At 41.1% G+C, this 20176-nt stretch overlaps 5 protein-coding genes across 7 annotated transcripts in view; 3 read left to right on the top strand and 2 right to left on the bottom strand.

Moving 5' to 3' along the window:
* Nucleotides 1–218: 218 nt before the first annotated feature.
* Nucleotides 219–3894, top strand: rhebl1 (Ras homolog, mTORC1 binding like 1). Its single transcript, XM_077603781.1, has 8 exons — nt 219–323; nt 987–1058; nt 1280–1347; nt 1459–1541; nt 1696–1752; nt 1828–1875; nt 2334–2415; nt 2487–3894. The coding sequence occupies exons 1-8, from the start codon at nt 272–274 to the stop codon at nt 2577–2579; spliced, it is 555 nt and encodes a 184-aa protein (XP_077459907.1). The 5' UTR covers nt 219–271; the 3' UTR covers nt 2580–3894.
* A 353-nt stretch (nt 3895–4247) lies between these two features.
* prkag1 (protein kinase, AMP-activated, gamma 1 non-catalytic subunit) lies at nt 4248–9406 on the top strand. Its single transcript, XM_077602670.1, has 13 exons — nt 4248–4395; nt 5283–5334; nt 5404–5504; nt 5661–5742; nt 5816–5874; nt 5960–6005; nt 6086–6140; nt 6382–6508; nt 6632–6797; nt 7508–7545; nt 8005–8151; nt 8253–8352; nt 8426–9406. Exons 1-13 carry the CDS (start codon nt 4387–4389, stop codon nt 8434–8436), a joined length of 993 nt encoding a protein of 330 aa, XP_077458796.1. The 5' UTR covers nt 4248–4386; the 3' UTR covers nt 8437–9406.
* On the bottom strand, nt 8744–15490 carry LOC144075532 (activin receptor type-1B-like). Its single transcript, XM_077602664.1, has 9 exons — nt 15162–15490; nt 13722–13967; nt 12707–12973; nt 12403–12633; nt 11973–12140; nt 11532–11688; nt 11336–11460; nt 11121–11251; nt 8744–11012 (listed from the first exon to the last, which is right to left on the bottom strand). The coding sequence occupies exons 1-9, from the start codon at nt 15229–15231 to the stop codon at nt 10887–10889; spliced, it is 1521 nt and encodes a 506-aa protein (XP_077458790.1). The 5' UTR covers nt 15232–15490; the 3' UTR covers nt 8744–10886.
* Nucleotides 14845–20176, top strand: part of arhgef25b (Rho guanine nucleotide exchange factor (GEF) 25b) — a 22896-nt gene continuing 17564 nt past the window's right edge. The window contains exons 1-2 of one of the 2 annotated variants that reach the window (XM_077602663.1): nt 14845–14862; nt 19677–19896. The gene's annotated coding sequence lies outside the window, so the exon portion shown is untranslated. Of the gene's footprint in view, nt 14863–19439; nt 19546–19676; nt 19897–20176 lie in introns of those variants that run through there. The other variant, XM_077602660.1, reaches the window with a different exon arrangement.
* Nucleotides 16197–20176, bottom strand: part of ankrd33ab (ankyrin repeat domain 33Ab) — a 4844-nt gene continuing 864 nt past the window's right edge. Inside the window, exons 2-5 of one of the 2 annotated variants that reach the window (XM_077602665.1) lie at nt 19623–19926; nt 18565–18694; nt 18298–18438; nt 16197–17330 (exon numbers count right to left, since the gene is read on the bottom strand). In XM_077602665.1, coding sequence (XP_077458791.1) covers nt 16483–17330; nt 18298–18438; nt 18565–18694; nt 19623–19877 — 1374 coding nt within the window. In that variant the 5' untranslated portion in view covers nt 19878–19926 and the 3' untranslated portion in view covers nt 16197–16482. Of the gene's footprint in view, nt 17331–18297; nt 18439–18564; nt 18695–19622; nt 20111–20176 lie in introns of those variants that run through there. The other variant, XM_077602666.1, reaches the window with a different exon arrangement.

Genomic DNA, 20176 nt, shown 5'->3' with positions numbered 1-20176 from the left:
CGAGTTGGGACCGTCGTTTTATGGTTCAGACGTATCGATCGTAGTCGCAGACGGTACTGGACCGATAACAAGCGATTTTCCCCTCCAAAAAGTCGCGGTTTTGGTGAAACTGCTTCGATATAGCGTAGGCCCTGCGGAGAGCTCCCCAGAAGTTTGTTGTGGTCACGTGACGCCAGACGAATGTGGCGATAAAAGTTGGTTTGGAGCGTTATACTAGCTTGGAGCGTTATACTAGCTTGGGGTGTTATACAATCGAAAAGTTATCGACGCGATGCCTCAGCCGAAATACCGCAAGATTGCCGTGATCGGTTACAGATCTGTAGGTGAGTAAAGCTGCTGAGCTCGTACTCGGCTAACTAGCTAGCTGGCTAGCAGGCTAAAGTCGGGGCTTTGTTTTCCTTGTATACAGGCTGACCTCAGCAACATGCGCTCTGCGTTGACATTGTTTGATCACACATGAAGTGACTCCTCATTAAAATTACAAAGGGGCTTTCGGCTGGAGCCACATGTTATCTTTTAACTAGTAATGTGTGGTTAAACATCCGTGATATTACAATTAAGCTAGGTTAAGCATAATACTACGCTATAAAACGGTGTTTAAAAAAAGCCATCCAGTTCAATTACTAACGGTTAAGGCACTTGTAACATATTCCTGTTTCAATTCAATATTTTTTAATGTATTTATGTCCTCGTTATATATTCTTAAATGCAACTCTTGGGTAAGTCATACCTTCAAAAAGTTATTATTGATTGAAAAAGTTGGGTACATTATTGTAAATCCAGGCAACCAGTAAAATGCAGCTGTAGTCTAAAAAACAAAATATATTCAAGTTCACTTCAAATTTGCCACAATTGTGTCAATATAGCTTATTGACAGTAATTGCTGATCGCCCACTCAAATCTGTCCCCCAAGGTTTTGTAATAATACACCAAATGCAGTTATTAAAGCACACCTTAAGTGACATTGTTTAATTTCCATTTTCCAGGAAAATCATCCCTCACAATTCAGTTTGTGGAAGGGCAGTTTGTCGACTCCTATGACCCCACAATTGAAAACAGTAAGTTACACCATACTAAATAAATGTATTCTCCTAAAGTGTTGTAAAATAACAGAATTTTGTCCTGGATTTGCCAGGATATTTTTATCACATACCAGTGTTTACCAACCTTTAATGAGCAACAGAAAAAAAATCATGTGATTTAATGTGAGAGCCACAATTAGAGGAATTTCTGTATTGTTTTAAATAAAATAAATGAACATGTTGATTCACCTTCCCAGCTTTCAATAAAATGGTCAGCGTCAATTGTCAAGACTTCAATCTTCAGCTGGTTGACACAGCTGGACAAGTGAGTTTTTTTTCCAGAGCCATATCGACATGTACTGTAGCTCCACAGTGCAACAAAATTCAAGCTTTTATGATCTTAAATAGTAGTAAGTTATTGTCCTATCATTTGCAGGATGAATACTCCATTTTTCCTCAGTCCCACTCAATGGACATCCACGGTTATGTCCTTGTTTATTCAGTGACATCCATGAAAAGGTAAGAAGTTCCTAACTGTCTTATTTCCAAGCATTAGAAAAAAAATATGATTAAATTATGTGTTCATTTCTTATTGCTTATTTATTTGAAGCAGCTGTTGTATTTCTGATCTGAGTTGGCTAAGATAAATGAGCTTGGTGAATTTTCTTCTTAGTTTCGAGGTTGTTCAGAGTTTACACGACAAGCTGCTCGATATGGTTGGAAAGATTCAGTAAGTTTTGTCCAATCTTTTTAACTTAATTGTACATAAATGGACACTTATGATATTGTCTCACTGTCAAAACAGAGTTCCCACCGTTCTTGTTGGCAACAAAAAAGATCTCCACATGGAAAGGTTAGCATGATACTTGAACGTTGCTTTTTAAACTGCCAGTGAAAAAAAAGTACCGTATTTTCACGACTATAAGGCGCACTTAAAAGTCCTAAATTTCCTCCAAAATAGGCAGGGCGCCTTATAATCCAGTGTGCTTTATATATGGAATTTTTTTTAAAAAATGTGTCATTCATTGAGGGTGCGCCTTATAGTCGTGAAAATACGGTAGTAATATTTGATGGATCCTCGATGCATGAACCCGTCAACAGATTTACTAACATCATATATTGATGAAGGTCGATGATATAATACAATTCATCCATTGTAACTTTAGGAACATCACAGTAACCATTTCTGGAATCAGGAAATCAAATGATTTCAGTCATACCAACTTTCCAAAGGGATTGGCAACAATCTACTGTCCAACTGTGTGTCCTTGTACTTTCATAACCAGTGTTTTCACATTCTATCTTTCCCAGGGTCATAAAGCCAGAGGAGGGAAAGAAGCTTGCTGATTCCTGGGGCGCTGCTTTCATGGAGTCTTCAGCCAAGGAGAATGAGGTTAACAAACAATCTTTTTGCTGCATCCGACCTGACACTTGATTGGCTTTTTTTTTCTTTCTGCGCTGCAGACTGCCGTGGAGGTTTTCAAGCGAATCATATTGGAGATGGAGAAAGCTGACGGGAATGCCCCGCCAGAGGAAAAGAAGTGTGTCATGATGTAAGAGGGTATTGTGGACATGGTGTTGTAATCACGTGCTTGCTGAAGTAAGGAGGCACAGCTCCACCAGCATACCAACGACGACCTCGCCAACAAAAAAAGCTGCATTGCTTCCATCTTCAATTCACACTAAACTATTCCACCGGAAGAAGCTCAGGCAAAGAAGCACATTCGTTGGACGTGCGCTTTAGGTTTCTCCATTCATGCCTGGGTGCAATTAAAAAAAGAAAAAAAAACAGATACTTAGTAACTGTTTCTAAAATTCAGCTGAATTTTCTAATGGTAATTATTCTCAAATGCCTGATGTTGCTACAACATGGGTTTGTGTCATTTTTGAGTGTTTGCTAAAAAGTGGTGGTGGCTTGACAGTTATGGACTTCCTGTTCACATTGCTCTAAATGTGGTGATTGATTATGTCACAGTGGTGGACTGCTTTGGATGCTCTGTTATGAGGCCTCAAAAAAGACTCTTTCCACACTTCTTTCCATTGTAATTTTATCAGATTCCTTTCAAGCTATTTATATACAATTTATAGCCACTCGACTGTTTTTTCTGCTGAGCAGATTAGTTTGCTTCCCTCATTTCTACAGTTTTAACTTTTCTATCACCAGTATCAAATCTGTTATGGAACCCTAAGATGAACTTAGTATGGGTTAAGAAAAAGAAAAAAGAAAGATTTTCACCAGCTATTGCTTTTACTCAATTATGAATAGGATAGGTTTTGCTGTTTTGTTGTTGTTTTGCTTTTGAGTGATGCAGGCTTTGTGCTCCCCATCCACTTATATTAGTGCATAAGAGTAATTTATCAAGTCATTTTAATGTAAAATCCAATGAAATTGAATAGCGTGAGTTACATTTGTTGGTTATGAACTTGTGTTGATTTCATGCTTAATGGAGTCGTGATATACACGACAAAATTTCAATTCTCTGAATATAACAATCACTGTCAGACACTTGAGACGCAATGTGTGCGTTTTTTTTCGTGGCCTGTTGCCTTAAGATACATCTGTCTTTGGATTATAATTACATACTATTCATCTTTTTTTCTTCAAACGCTTGCCTAGTCAGTAGTTGTACGATGGACGGAGGCTGGTGATGCTGTGTCTTGTGCCTTACACATTTTTGAAACTCTCACATCTGGTTCCTTTATGACCAAAGGTGCTCTTACAGGGTTTCTACTTTTGTCTGATAACTTGATCTTGTGGGTGTTGATAATGGTGGTGCTAGTGTGCACAATGTGGATGCTGAAATGCCGATGTCGGTCTGCGTTCAATTCAGAATCTTGCTGTAAACAGTTTGTATATAAAACCTGTTACTCATTTGTGTTTTTTGTCCTACTTTTTTTATGTTGCCACATTGAAAAATACACCATTTCATCTGCATTCTTCTGATGCTTTTATAAAAAAAGGAAAACTGATTTAATTTGCAGTCACGAGACAATTTATTCTGTTGCGCATTCTGTTTATATAATAAGACATTTAAAATTATAAATGATGCTAAAATCAACCTTTAGTGTTAAATTGCTATGAATCCATTCTGTGTTAGCCTCAGCAAAAAGCTTAGCAAAAGGTTCATAAATTCATGCAAAAAAAATACACAGGGCAGCATTTAGCTTTTTAAATTCGTGCAAAAATGTTGTGTAATTTTCACTGCGTTCAGGGTACCTATAGTACGGTAATTGGCTGCCGCACTACCAGCCAATCAGGATTCTCTCATTGTGCTCGTAGCGGAAGCGCCGGATTTGCGAGCCGCTTGTAGTTTGTCAAACGACCCGGCTGGTTGTGGAGGTGACGTGACACCACGAATGGAACATGGAGTGTGTGAGTACAGCCACTAACTTTTACGTCTTTTCCTTTTCAACCAATTTAACCTTGTCCCAACTCATCTTTTGCGAAGATCCGGAACCTGCTAATAGCATCGATGCTAAACAACCAAGTAGAATACATTGCGAAGTTGCTAGCCAGTATTGTGACCTCTCTTTTACATTTATGTGGCTAAAATGAGATCTTTTGTGTCTGTTTTAGGCTTGTCGGATAAAATGAGTCACTTTCCTTATAAAGATCGTGTTGCTTACTTGGGCAAATCTAAAAGTAAATAGCTTGACCAAACGTACTTTTCAAAATAAGTGGCCTGCTATGAAAACAGTGCCTATGTGAAACTCAGTAAATAATTTTCTACGTAAAAATTATAGTAAGATAGACTTTGATTGTGATTGTTACAGGTTCAACAAAACTAAAAGATTCTCTCAAAATGAGTCTGAATTAATGAAATGAGTCCGATTTGTTTGGAAATTGGTCTCAAGAGTGTTCACCTGTTCATACATCAAGTGTGCAATATGTTAGTCGTTACTGCTAACGTACAGTTAATTAGTAATTCTTAGCAGATCTAAATTAAGACACTTGGCCAAAAGCACACGTGTGTTATAGTACACTACAAGCTAAAGGCTGGGATGATGAACGCATATGCCCCCTACAGGCTAACTCCTAACTACCGCAAGAATAAAATACACCCAAAAATCCTTACGGATCGTTTGATATTAGCCCAAACCACGTGGCTACCAAGTTTCAAAACAATCGGTTCACAAATGACTGAGAAATGGGACTTTAAAGTTGGTGTCCACAAGAAGAACAACTACTTGAGTGCTGATTTGACAGACTGCAACCAGCCTGTAAAAAGTGACTTTACGAGATGCGACTCTTTCTTTTAGATTGCATCAACTGTTGAGGAGCTTGAGAGCAAAAAGGATCCACTCATCGAGGGTAAGTCACATAATTTAGAATTTTATTAGAATGATCAAACCGTTAGTCATCTCTCACTCTTCCTTTCAGACCCTGAGCACAATGTTTACACCAGGTTCATGAAGTCCCATCGCTGTTATGACCTCGTACCCACCAGCTCCAAATTAGTTGTTTTTGACACGTCGCTCCAGGTCAGATAACATCTTATTCAAGTCTTTACATGTTCTAGAAAAGTTTTTTCATTGCTCATCTGTGGGCTATTTTGACGGGAGTATATAAGAGAATGAAAATGATTTCATTTGAAGTTTTGGGGAAAAGTATATTGTTTGTAACCTTTAATTTCACAGGTCAAGAAGGCATTTTTTGCACTTGTTTCCAATGGGGTGAGAGCAGCGCCCCTATGGGACAGTAACAAGCAGTGCTTTGTCGGTAAGAGTATTTACGTTATCACGACATTTCTTTAAGAAAGAGAAAAATAAAAATTACTTGATGCTTTCAACAGGCATGCTTACCATCACTGATTTTATAAATATCCTTCATCGCTACTATAAATCTCCACTGGTAAGCTCAAAAGTATTAAGGTGTGGAATTTAAGTGAAATACATGTTTATTCACTGAATTTTAATTGCTTTTAATTTATTTTCAGGTCCAGATTTATGAGTTGGAAGAGCATAAAATAGAAACATGGAGAGGTTTGCCTTTTCTCTGACATTTTCATCTATTTGGTTTTATACTCAATAAGTTAATGATTTTGTGTTTTATCTTTAATCAGAGCTTTATCTTCAAGACTCTTTCAAACCCTTGGTTAGCATCTCACCCAATGCCAGGTTTGTTTTTCCAATCTTTGATTGCATTCTCCCTCTTACACATTTGTTGCTGAATTTGTTTCATTTATTTCATCATACATTCAAAGTAGGGACGATCATTTGAGGATCTGGTGATTCTGAGTACAAAATGATACCTTGGAAAATTATTAGGGAAGGGCACGCAGAGAGACAGACAACCATTTGCACGTCCAATCATACCACCACCAAATATACATCTCTCTTCCTTCCTACTATCTTTCAGCTTGTATGACGCCGTATCTTCGCTTCTCAAGAACAAGATCCACCGACTGCCAGTCATCGACCCGCTGACGGGAAACACTCTCTACATTCTCACACACAAGCGGATCCTAAAATTTTTGAAGCTCTTTGTAAGTCCCTTTTGACCGTTTTCTGCCATACTAACTTCCAATTAGAACCTCCAAAGTGAAATGCCACGAAGGTTTTCCGACTTGAACATTTCTGTGGGAATGACTGTCTGCTATTGTTTTCAGATATCGGAGATGCCGAAACCGACGTTCCTGGCTCAAACTTTGGAGGAGCTGAACATAGGGACATTCCAAAACATCGCAGTGGTGAGCACGGACACTCCTCTCTACACGGCGCTGGGTATTTTTGTAGAACAGCGAGTGTCTGCGCTCCCCGTGGTGGATGACAAAGGTTGGTGAACTGCTTGGGAAAACATTGTTCAATGTCAAAGGTCCTGCCGTGCCAAGCTCATGTGATCACTTAGCAACTCAACCTGGCACTTATTAACATGGCATTGGATGGAAAGGGCAGAGGTCAAAGGTTAGGGGTCGGGTTCTATGGGTGATTCTCAAATGCATTTGACAACAACCGTTAAGAACACGCAATACGTTAACATTTAATAATTAGGACTCATTCTCCTTCTATCATGCGCCACAATATAATATAAAAAAGTTTGTTTCTACTTTTTTGCCATAAAAACAAACCAAATATGATTTCTACATCTTTTGTAGTGAATGACTTAAAGTGCTTTTTCCCCCCATATTTTATGTCTGCATAAATAATGGCTTATTTTTTTGCAGGTGGTACTTGGGGTAAAAATAAAAAAGAAACACTGCTTTAGAAGAGTGTCCAATAATATTTGTTATAATAATTAAAATATGATCTTTCCAATTATTTGAATAATGAAGTTGTTGGTAAATTCTTTATATAAATATTAGAAAAGTGCTTGAAAACACTGATGTAGAGCAACATGCAGGTAAACAATATCTCCATAATCTAATGCAGTTAAACAATGGCATGACCATCTTTTTTCCATATGTTTAACATGCTCTGTCATGATTTTATTTTTGAAAAAAATGAATATAGTATAATGATTTTCTGACTCCTTCTCTCTTGTGCAGGTCGAGTGGTAGACATTTACTCCAAGTTTGATGTCATTGTAAGTTCACAGTACTCCATGTTTATTTAACATTTTCCCATTTAGATCTAACATTTAATTTATATTTTTTATTGTTTTAGATGGATTACGGTGTTGAGGCATTTGGGAACAAATTCTGATGCTAATGTGTTCTCCAAAAATTTCCTGACACATGACTTTATTGGTCTTTTCATCAGTTTAGCCAATGAATAAAAAGTGCACAATTCCCATCCGAATAATCTGTCCCATATAAATCGGCTGTTCACTATTACTTTGTATTGCACATTGGCATAATGCTCTTAATTTTAAGAATTATAAAGCATTGTTGAGATTCCTTCAATTTTGCAAGTGGCTTAGGGTTGTACAAACCCTTAATGAACAGCTTAGTCGCTATTGATGGAAGTGAATGAACAATTTGCGCCATTTCACTCTAAAATCATTTTATTTGACATCAGTATGACTCTCTTTTGCTCATTTTAGAACTTGGCAGCAGAGAAGACTTACAACAATCTGGACTTGACCGTGACCAAAGCCTTGCAGCACCGCTCTCAGTACTTTGAAGGGGTCTTGACCTGCAATCGCCACGAGACCCTGGAGGCCATCATCAACAGATTGGTGGAGGCCGAGGTGAGATCCGCCGAAGACAAAACATCTAGCCATCGGCTTTTTGGCCCCGACTCGTTGAGTCCGAGTGGCCAAGGTAAAGAATTCCGTCGTGCTCACCACAGGTGCACAGGTTGGTGGTTGTAGACGAGCAGGATGTGGTGAAGGGTATCGTCTCCCTCTCGGATATCCTCCAGGCGCTCGTGCTTACTGATCGAGAGGAGGGTAAGCCAAGGGTTTGACCGCACGGTAAATTGAGATGAACTCGGAGATAACGGTTTGATTTTTCTGTCTTTAGGCAGCGCATGAGATGGCTATTATTCACTCAGGAGTGGAGGCCAGGTCAAAGGGAGAAAAAGGTGACTTTGAGGGAAGAGCCTTTGACAGTGAGATGAATCAATGATCATTGCTCCATCTTTCCTATTCACCTTTCTTCATCTGCGGGTTTTATGAAGTGGGCAATAGAATGTTGAGGTAATTCAGCAACAGCAGCACAATTCCTTTCAGTGGAGCCAAATTCTGCATCAGCAGGTAGCCAAGAAAGATGCAATAGCACTACAAGGATGCTCTTTTTATGATTAATCAATAGTTACCAGCTAAAACACACTCTTGTAATGGTAAGATTGGGTAGGGCAATCAACTATCCTCTTTGTTGAGCGGTTGATATATTTGAATTGGCATCTAAGTTGATTTGACTTGTTTTCTTCCAAACTCTGTGTTAATATCAATACACAAACACGATGCTGAATAATTTGTCCTGAACCTAAATAAGTATGAATTGAACTATGTTCAAGGCAGTGTGATGTGTTAAGTTGCAAATGAAAAGCCTTACAAAGCTGTCATCTTAACTGCTAACTGTGCATCCTGCTTCCATAGACAGATTTAGAATAATTATGACACTCTATGCTGGCATTGTGCGTCAGTTTTTAACTTTTTACATCTAAATACCAAGATTACATATATTACTTGTGTCACGCATACTACTGTAATATTAAAAGGGATAAATATTACTCTTGACGGCGCTTTGGGAAGAGGTCTATCACTTTAATAGAAATGGCCGAACCTATATCTTTGGCATTTTTCATTTTTGTCACCTTTAAAAAAAAAAATTAAAAAAATCTGCTTTTATTTATGTTACATTTGATATGTTTAGCATTGTTTTTCCTTCTGGGATAAGCAAAGAAAAAGTTAGACTTAATGATTTGAAAGTCTGGAAGTGCGGTTTTTGTATTTAACTGCCGTCAAATGTAAAGAGCAATAAATGTTCTTTGAGACATTGTTTGTTGTATGTCATTGTATATGAGGTTCCGTGTGCTGAAGCGACACAGACATCACAAAACATACTATCTTGCCTCAAATGGGCAAAGCATATTTACATTATATATATATAAGGCAACTGCAATTGGACCAAACCTTATTGCCCTAAACCAGGGTTGCCAAACTCTGGTCCTCAAGGGCCCCTATCCAGTGTTTTTTTCTATGTCTCCCTCCACCAACACACCTGAATCAAATAATCAGGATCGTTATCAATCTTCTGCACAGGTGACCATTTGATTGAGTAATTGATCATTTGATTCAGGTGTGTTGGAAGAGGCACTGGATAGGGGCCCTCAAGGACCAGAGTTGGCACCAATGGGGTCGCCAAACTGATCCTCAAGGGTCACTAAGTCCTGTTTTTGATCCCGCAACAATTACTGACTGCAATCAATTGATTACACTTACCAGATTGGTGAAATGGTGTCATTTGCTCCTAATGTTGCCCTTTGTGGAATAGTTTGGAGACCCCTGCCTTGGATGCTTAAATATATAACTAGCAAGTGTTTACAGTGCATGAGATCAATACAGATACATAGTGTACAGTAGTCAGCATTAGCATTTCTTTTCACAGATGACTGTGAGAGCTGAGGTGACTCATGTTAAATAAAAATAGTACGAGTCATGCAGCGAGGTCAGCAGTAACACGAGGTGTTTTTTGGGGGGTGGGGGGGGGTGCTCCTTAGCAGACAAATATATAAATAACAATACATGTTACAGCAAAAGGCAAAGTGCATCTGTTCTCTGAAGAATTTCTGAGAATTATTCTTTTAAAAGGGGTGCTCCACATAAATATGCTCATAAATTAGAAGCATAAAATCAGATTTTTCATCTAGACTGTGGTCTGTAAGACATTTTAGTGGCATGACTGACATGCCATTGTTACAAACCTTAAGATATTTATCCACCACTCTGTCTGGGTCTTGGGAATTTGAGGGGGGAGGGTGAAACTAAATGGTCCCTGATAGGAAAAAGCCTCTTCACCTGTGAACGAACATTTATGAGATGTTGAAAAAACACTTAAAACAAAGTATTGACCTGAAACTTGGATTTGGGTGCATCATTGACTACTATGGCAATACGATGTCGTCAATGTGTGTTGTTGTGGGCAGTGCATACACTTGGACAGTCTGTTTTTGATGACCTGAAGGGAGAGCCAGGTACTATTGGTCATTTGGCTGTGGACATCACTGTGAAAACACTTTCTTGGAACGACTCCACATTTGTTTTCAATGTTATACATTCACTGTCATCGATTGCTTCGCCGGGTTTACTTGTCTTGACGTGGAAAAGGTTGTGGGTAGACGAGGTAGGGTTTGTCAGGAATCAAGTGCGTCGAAATCCTCGCAAAGCTACCGACTTTGCAGTCGTCGCTGAGACAGTGTCACATTGTAGTGCGTCTGAGGAAGGCTAGCGTCATGGGGTGACGCTTGGCTATGCTCAGTTCAGACTTTGATGTCCTCTTTGACACTAAGCTGGGACAAGCTCTTTTTGATGCGTAGGGCAGTCAAGCGGGCGGCACCATTGGCGTACCAACATTCCCTCATTATTTTGCCCATAACCCGCAAAGCCTGGAGTGGAAGGGAAAGCAGATTTCATTAAGAAAGAGAAAAAACTTGGAATATGTACATTCCGTCAGGACCGCGAAGGGGGAGTTGTCAATTTGCTTTTGTCATTACCTCGTAGCTCTGCCACCAGTTTGAGATGTTGGGTCGTGTCTTTTGGTCACACACCACCTTTTTCATGTCTTCCACTGAAGGGTCGGAGGGCACCAGGTCGTAGTAGGGCAGCTGATATTCTTCATGGATACCTAGTTAGCATTAAAATAATAATAAATAAAAGACAGAATGGCGCTATGGCCACAAAGGTCCCGAAAAAAAACATCTTGTTTCACCTCCGCTGTTACAGCGTCGCGCAATCTCCCAGTAGACAAGCCCCAAAGCGTAAATGTCAGCACATTTGAACGAGTCAAAGTGCCTCATGTTGATCGTCCCGTCCAGGACTTCTGGAGCCATGTACCTGTGAGGAGGGAAAAATCGTTGGTTATTTTGTTTTGTACCAAGTCGAAGAATTTGCCATGGTCGACTCACCTCTTGGTTCCCACTCTCTGGTTCGGGGCGATGTCGATAGTGTCGCTGACGGCGTCGTGACGGACAGCTAAACCCAAATCCGCAATGGCGCAGGTGCAGTTCTTCTTTACAAGGATGTTCTTGGATTTCAGGTCTCGGTGGGCGATGCCCGGCTTTCCTGCAGACGTTGATACGTGAATTTGACAATATTCGTTATTAATACTAAACTTTTGGAGACCTCATTATTTTTCAATAGTGTTTTGTATTATTGTACTGAATTGAATGCTTTTATTGTCATTATACAAGTATAGTGAGATTTAAAGCTTTCACCACGTAGTGCACACATAACAACAAACAGAGAAATGAATAATGAATAAATAAGAAATGAATAAATAAGTAGTCCAAGTGAGGTCAGCAGAGCTCGTGCAGGAAACAGAGTGCATGTTTTCTGAAGTGGTGCACCTTGTGTTCCAAGGATCTCCATGTGCAGATGTGCCAGGCCACTGCTTGCCGTCAGGGCCAATTTGATCATCCCTTCAGCAGTGACGGAGTAGCGGTTCAGGTAGTCAAAAAGGGAGCCGTACTCGTGGTAGTCGGACACCAACCATAGCTGAGTCCACGTGCCATTGTCTACTCCAAAAAAAGACAATCAATCATTGATTAGTGGAATAACTGATTATTTTGTCAAACTGTCCAAAACACATCAAGCCAATCAAGTGTAAAGCTAAAATGACCTATTGTACCACTCCTTTTGAAATATACCTGCTCATTTAGTCCAGATTTTAGTTTTTTTTTTACATTGAACAATTTTGGGGGGTTCCCCTGTTAAGGACAAAAACATTATCCATCATTTTCTTTCTCTTTCTAAATGCATGTCAGGAAAGATGTGAACCTTTGTTGTCAGCCGCTATAAAGCCCAGGATGTTCTCGTGGCGTATCATGATGGTCTGATAGATTTCAGCTTCACGAAACCAGGAGCGCTCTTCTCTGGATGAGAAAATCTTCACCGCCACGTCGCCACCCCGCCAACGTCCTCGCCACACTTCGCCAAATCGCCCCTTTCCGATGACTTCTTGGAGGACAATTGTTCTGGCTACGGTCCTTTGGACAAACAGCGGCAGGCCTGAGAAGAACAGAGAAAAACGTTGCGAACACCACGCATGAAAGCGATTAGGTAGTGACACTTTTCTCCTGACCTGAGCCAGACCCAGATGTTGACAGATCGTAAATGAAGTCCTGCAGGCTCCTGTCGTTGGGCATGTAAAGGTTGTCGCAGGAGGGGTCTTCCACCTCGAGCCTGTGTCTGTGGCTGCCGACCCTCCGCTGGTCATGACACAGAAACACACCCAGCACCAGGAGTAGACAAAGCAGCAGCAGCGGCCCCGCTATCACAGCCACCAATTCCACCAGCCCCCATGTCCCACCTGGCCATAACCCTTCATCGGGTCCGGACTGGGTGGTCCCTAAAGAAAAATGAGCTTAATATGGGATGCAAAAACTCCCGCATCACTCATCCTTATGACTTAATGTTATATTCATCACTTGCAAATTAGTACTTAGTACAATTACAGGACGGACCGAGTTCTGCCACAAACAGCAAAATAACGACCCTGACTACTTTTTCCTCTGTCTTGCAGATTTGAAAATATTTAGTTGAAAATGAAGCATACACCATTTTTATAAGATGACCCTTAAATATAAGTGGTTTAGTTGTCAAACAAAGAAATAAACTACAGTAATCCCTCAATTATCGCGTCTTCCCTTATCGCGAATTCACTACTTCACGATTTTTTCCACTATTATTAATTCTTTAAATAGTTTTTTAAAGTTCATAAAAATGTGAAAATCCATGCTGAAACTTTTGAGCCACTTTTGCTACTAGGACTCAGCACTAAAGAAAAAAAAAGTTATAATAGGGGTGACCCTACTTTGCGATTTTTCGATTATCGCGGCCATGTCTGGTCTACATTAACCGCACGATTCGAGGGATTACTGTAGTTTTTGAATTGACACTGTCTTAAAATGGTGTGATGAAATTTGGGACTACCACTTCCTTGCATTCAGTTTTTATAGCATCTGTACCTTTTGGTTTGGTTTGTATTTTTTTACATGTTTAAAGGCCTTTCTATAACACAGATTTCTCTCTTTTGCATGGTACTGGAGTCTCCCGACCGCACTAAACGGAGGTTTCTTGAGCGGTTTTGTTCTCACCAGATGGCACTTTGAGGTCAATGCTGTTACAGTAGTCGGTGTAGCAACAGTGTATGTTGACTAGCCCCTCTGTACCGAGACAGTAAAAAGGCTTTCCTGGAGGTTCAAGTTTGTCTTTGTTGATACACGTACGAACATGATGCTCTTGACCGTCGATGAGGGACATGGAGGCCATGCAGGCCCCGTCTGTCTCACACCGGAAGCCCGCCTTCCTGCACAGTGCGGTGGTGCAGTTGCACACAAGACCTGTGAAGCAAAAAGGAGTCATGACGAAAAGCTGAACCGCCCAATTGAGTCACAAGATGCCAGGGAGTTCAAACCAAATGACATCAGCAGGTCTCTCGAGACTCCCTGGTTGCCTATTTATGATACTGTCAGAAAAAGTGTATATGTGATTGCAAAAAAGGGAGGAAAACTGCAATCTATTACAGTAGTTGTTCTCCTTTTAGTTTGGGGATGTCTTCCTCTTAATCCTAACACTAGCAGGTAAATGCAATTTTTGTCAATGACCATTTCACTGTAAATAACCAGTGTGATAACCAACTTTGATGAAATTCAATTCAATAAGGTGGCACGGTGGTTTAGTGGTTGGCACGTCCGCCTGCTGTCTATAGTGGACAGGGTTAGTTAGGCTCCTGCACCCCCCGTGACTCTTGTGAAGATAAGTGATATGGAAAATCACATCACCATCAAAACAGGACAAGCCTTAAGCGTAGTATTTTACATGGGCTTTTATTGTATTTCAGGATAGACTTGCATATCTTGCAAGTGACGGTACTTTGCAATTATGTATTTCCACATGGCACATGATTTCTGAATAATGGATTCCGGCCTTTAACAGTCCATGCAAAATAGTAATAAAAATGCATTGTTTGTTGTACATCCTACCGTGTATACTTATGTAGATTTTAATAACATGCATAAGAGAATGTAATGTATTCATAATTTTCTGTATTATGTAAATTTAAAAGCATCGTGAACCCTTTGCAAGAAACAACTGACCATACAGGATGGCAAAAGAGCACAAGTTGTTTAAGAAATGACTGATCTTGCTCGATTGAAGTTCAAAACATGAAACCACGTTTCTTATTTGAAATCATTAGGCGCTGTTCACTATACACTCAACAAAACGTCTCCACGGGTAAGTAATTTATTAGTCGCCTGTATACCAGAATCTCATGGCTTCTATAAGATATAAACATTTCTGCTGATACGAACAACGTTGGCAAACGTCACAATTTGTGTTTTTAAAACAACAGAAATGCCCTAGCGAAGCATGTTAGACAGTCATCGGTGTGGAAAAACAAGGAGATAGCTAGCTTTCTGTTCCAATCTTGTGACAGGGCTAGCTAAACTAGCTTCCTGATGCTAGCAGCACAATGGTTCGCCTTTTTCTTGATTCCGATGAGGAAAAAACAAACAAAACAAGACGCGACTCACCTTCGCATCTTCTGTACACGACCAAGCAATTGAGGATAATCAGTAGTTTTGCTCGTGCATTCGCCATCATCAATTAAAAGACTGCGATTTGCGACATCATAGCATGTTTTGCTAAATAAGTTAGTTGGCTATCGGGAGGTGAGCCAAGGCAAGACACATGACATGAAGAAATCCTCCTACCGAGGCTGGGAAAACGACATTGATTTACGCATGACAGAATAACAATTTAAAAAATGCTGTCAATTTAGAATCACTGATAACCTCACTTTTCAAGCAAAGTTTGTGACATAATTGCATGTCGCATCATCCAGCAATTGGAGAAAACGGCCAGTGAAATAGATAAGCTTTATAAAATGGTCACGTAGAATTAAAAATAGAGATGAAATGTGCTCGTGAAATAATTTTATTGGATAATATAGTAAGGATAATTATTTTATTTTCAGAACCGCTTCTCCTCAAGGTTCGCGGGGGGTGCTGGAGCCCATCCCAGGCTACTTCTGAATTGGTGGCCAACCAATCGCAGGGCACAAGGAGACAATCAGTCACACTCACAATCATACCTCGGGGCAATTTAGAGTGTTCAACCAGCCTACCCTGCATGTTTTGGGGATGTGGGAGGAAACCAGAGCACCCAGAGAAAACCCATGCAAGCCCAGGGAGAAAATGTAAACTCCACACAGTGACCAGTGGGTTCGAACCCTCAACCCCAGAACTGTGAGGCCGACACACTAACCAAACATCCACTGGGCCACCTAAAAATAATAATAATTCTCATATTTGTACTTCATTATTCATTGAATGACAAGTTTATGAATAAATTTTAATGAACTAATAACCATAACATCCTGTTGTCATTACATTTGTGCCTTTTCTTTGCATAAAATACCGCTGCAACTTAATCCGCATCCATCCAGGTCTATATTGAGTCAAAGCCCTGAAAAAGAGCACAATAAATTCCAGAAAAAAAATTCATCCTCTCTACGATCGGCAGGAGTTAAATAAGATTTTTAAAAAAAATAGCACATGGATCAGATGCATTTTGTGGTTACCAGATTTTAATAAGGGAAAGTTTGATAGAGAACTGTTCAAACCATACAAAAACTGCATGGGTGCAAAAAGAAATACGACAAAATTCAGATGCGAAAAAAAACGGTCAAAAACCAACGCATATATCGCCTTCGGCATCAAAAACAGAGGTTCCAATGTCTCTCGTTGTATTGGAACAATGTTCTTAAACGGTATGTAGCTCTTGTACTGGAACTGTGATTTTAAAAAGTAAATATACTGTGTATTGAAAAAGAATAATAAAGCTTGAGACGTGTTATTTTTTGGTCTTTGAGCTGTCCTTTTTTCTCTCCATTTTCTCTTTCTCTTTCTCCTTCTCCTTCTTCTCCCTCTCCCGCTTCTCCTTCTTCTTCTCTTCCTTGATTTCCTTATATCTCCAAATGGGGGGTTCCAAATTGCCTTTCTCGCCCTTCTTCTTCTTCCTCTTTTCTTTCTTTGGCGTGGGCTCCGTGGGTCTGTTGATGTTGATCTGAGGGATGCATCCCGAGGGGAACACGCTGTTTCTCCTGGCCATGCTTCGGGGGATGAACTTAGAGGCCACCTTGGTGGAGGCCAGCGAGAGGATGCTGCCCCTCCTCTCGGTGTTGGCGCAGCAGGCCGAGGGGATGGACTCCACCGAGTGGATGGAGGGAATGATGTGCGAGACCGAGCCGTTGCTGTGGCACACGGAACTTTCCTCCAGTTCCCTCTCGGAGTGTTTCTTCATCAGCTCCGGCACCGCCAGCCGCCGCTTGCCTAACTCGGGGGGACTGGTGGGGCATAGCGGGCGACACCCGGTGGAAATGAGGGGACTGCGGACGCAGGTGGTCATGCGTACCATATGGTCCAAAACACCATTGTCCTCCGGGTCGCGAGGAAGTCGGAATCCAAATGTGCTCTTGAGGCGATGGGTTATTTTTTCTCGGGTGCTTTTTTCCGACACGGCCTTTGCCACCCTCTGCTTGAGCTCCGGCCACTCGGGGAGGTAACTTTCACAGAATTGCTCGGCTTTTGGCCTCAGTTTGAGGCGGCGCAGACGATGGAGAGTTTCGTAGCGACCTGTTTTTAACGCCCAGTCCTGAGAACTCCTTCCTTTGGTGGTGTCAGTGGCCTGGATGTCAGCCCCTGCACAAGATGGGAGGGGAAAGAGTAAATCAAAGTGGTTTGGACTGTCAAAAGCATGGTACTCGGCCGTTTGGTCGCCGGACTTTTGGTCGCCGAACGTTTGGTAATTTTGATAATTGAACAATTATTGATTTCCGCATTCTGCATTTACTAACTCTTGAAATACATTTTTTTTATTCAAAAAGTAAAGACACGAGAGCAATCCAATCCAAAATGAATGCGGCTCTTTGCTCCTTATCATATTTTGCATATACTGTGGCTCTTTCCCTCGTTTCATGTTTCTCCTATTTTTATTCTCTCTTAACACACACTCAAATTCATCAGGGGCCATTAAAAACAAATAAGTTATATTTAAAAAATAATATGGCATATTGGCTCTGACGTAGGGCGTGCCTCTTTGACCCTCAGTTGAAAATGTTGGCTCTTTTTCTCTAACTTGTTCACCGGGGGATTGACTAGTGTTCATTCCAAGGATTTCAACATAAAATCTGGCCTTGAAAAATTGAACAAATAAATTCACAACTCTTGTTTTGACCTTGTGCATCGTGTATCACAAATTTAATTTAATTTAATTGTCGAGACTTACGGCTAAAACTCTTGCACTGTATTGCTAGTAATTAGATAATTTACTGTATAAAACAATGGCAGTCTAATCATTTACCGTTGCTAATCTACAAGCTTCCAGATTAGAAAATCGCTGATTACAGGCGGATGCTTTTAGTGTGATAATATGTTCAGAAGGATCCCTTAAACCGGTCGGGCAAACAAAGTTACCTTGCTTAAAATATGGCCAGCTCAAAAGCCTGGCCGGCTATTCTGGAACGGTACGTTTAGAGGTTAATGGGATAATGTCCAGCTTTCCAAAAAGATCTGTGTCATCATAGTACAATGGCTCCTGGTCCAGAGCGGCCTTGTAAGAGTTGTCTGGCCCCGAAGACCAGAAAATGTGTTCTCCTCATCAAGTTACCTGCCATCACAAGCGCGGCAACGACATCATCGCGGCCCGTCATCGCAGCTTTGATGAGGGCTGTGAAACCACGGCAGTCCCTTATTTCTGTGTCTATGCCGGGATAATAGTTGAGGAGGTACATGACTGTGCTGATGTGACCTTTAAATCAAAAACATCCATCCAAAGCATGTAAAAATATTAGTATGTCAATTTTACAGCCACACGTAGCTATTATTGTGTCCACCATCTGCTATGGCTGTATTGAAAGGATTAATTTTGACCTACCTGCTTGGGATGCAATCATCACCGCTGTGTTCCCTTCATTGTCCTGATGATTGATGTCTATATAGGGGCAGGTGTTAAGACCATAAACAATGTCTATGAATCCTTTGCAGCATGCCACCATTAAGCCATTCTGTTGATAGCAGTTGAAAGGAATTTATTTATACAATTAACAGGCAATTTAGATTCTCTAACTCTGGGGTGGGCTACAACTATTCCACAAAGGGCCGTAGTGGGTCTAGATTTTCATTCCAACCCATCAAGAGGACGTATGCGGTCGATTGGTCGCCGGTCGATTGGTCGCCGGTCGATTGGTCGCCGGTCTTTTGGTCGCCGTCTTTTGGTCGCCCGGACTACGACAACGGGCGACCAAAAGACCGGTGACAAAACAAGGTAAAACAACACAATCTACGCATCAATAAAAGCCAACAATGGCCATGAGCAGTTTCACTGAGCCGACGTGTGAGTGTATAAGAGTTTGTGTGTACATGCGTTGTCCCTTTAAGAAGCTACATCAGTCAGGGTCTTAACAAGTTCTCCAACAAAAACAATAAAAGTCCGGGAAATTTGGAGCTTTTCTTTAGCCTAATAATTACTAGGGCATTAAGTATGACTAAATAGTAATTCGCAATTTGTATTTAGGGATTTTGAGCAACGATTTAAATGGTAATTATCAATAACCTTCCGGGCGACCAAAAGATCGGCGACCAAAAGACTGGCGACCAATCGACCGTGTACCTCAAGAGGACACCTTTTCACCAATCTGGTGTCCTACAAGTGCAATCAGTGGATTACAGTCAGGTGCTTCTTGTTTTCTGCAGAAATCTCATTGGTCAAAGTGTGATTGGTTGGAACAAAAACCTGCACCCACAGTACCGGTTTGGCCACATCTGCCTAACTCATTGGCAGCCATCGAATGTTGACAGCTGTCTATACCATGTCCAAATGGATTTCTCATCTGCGACCATCCATGGCTGCTAATGAGTAAGTTCAAGTTGTGACCTAACATAAATGGAATCGATGTTCCTTCCTTTTAAGTCAGGTGTCAACTAGATCCTTACCCAGTTATTGATATCCAACTCCATGACCTCTTCTCTCGTCACCCCTCTCTCCAGAACCCTCCGCAAAGAGACTGGGTCATTGCGGACGCAAGCTTGATATAACGTGGCCGCCGTCGGTCCATCGGATGTCCCAGCCGTGTAGTCCGGCAGCACAGAGTCGTCAGACAGGACGCTGTCAGAGTCGCACCCCGACAAAGACCCGTCCTCCTCATCGGGGCCCGCGCCCAAGTGAGGGTCTTCTGCTGCGGTGGCCATGTTCCAACAGCAGAGTCAGGTAAGGAGATGCTCTATCTTCTGGTTACATCTAACAGGGTATCACAGATGGAACGGAATACTTCATCCGAGGTAGAGAAAATCATTGCAATTCACCAATAAGGCTAAAGGCACAAAAGTGGTTTGTTTACGAAGAAAGTGATCAATGGTTGCAAGAGTCCTCCTGCCAGGGATTATGACTGCTTTACCTGGCTACCATGGGGTGGGTGTAGCCATGTGAGGGCCTCTCTGTTAAGTAACTGGATCAGGAATTAAAAGCCTTGTGCGCACATGCCTGCTAA

Source organism: Stigmatopora argus, chromosome 6 (genome assembly GCF_051989625.1).
Source record: "Stigmatopora argus isolate UIUO_Sarg chromosome 6, RoL_Sarg_1.0, whole genome shotgun sequence".
Classification (NCBI taxonomy): domain Eukaryota; kingdom Metazoa; phylum Chordata; class Actinopteri; order Syngnathiformes; family Syngnathidae; genus Stigmatopora; species Stigmatopora argus.
This window is presented reverse-complemented; position numbering and strand designations above follow the sequence as displayed.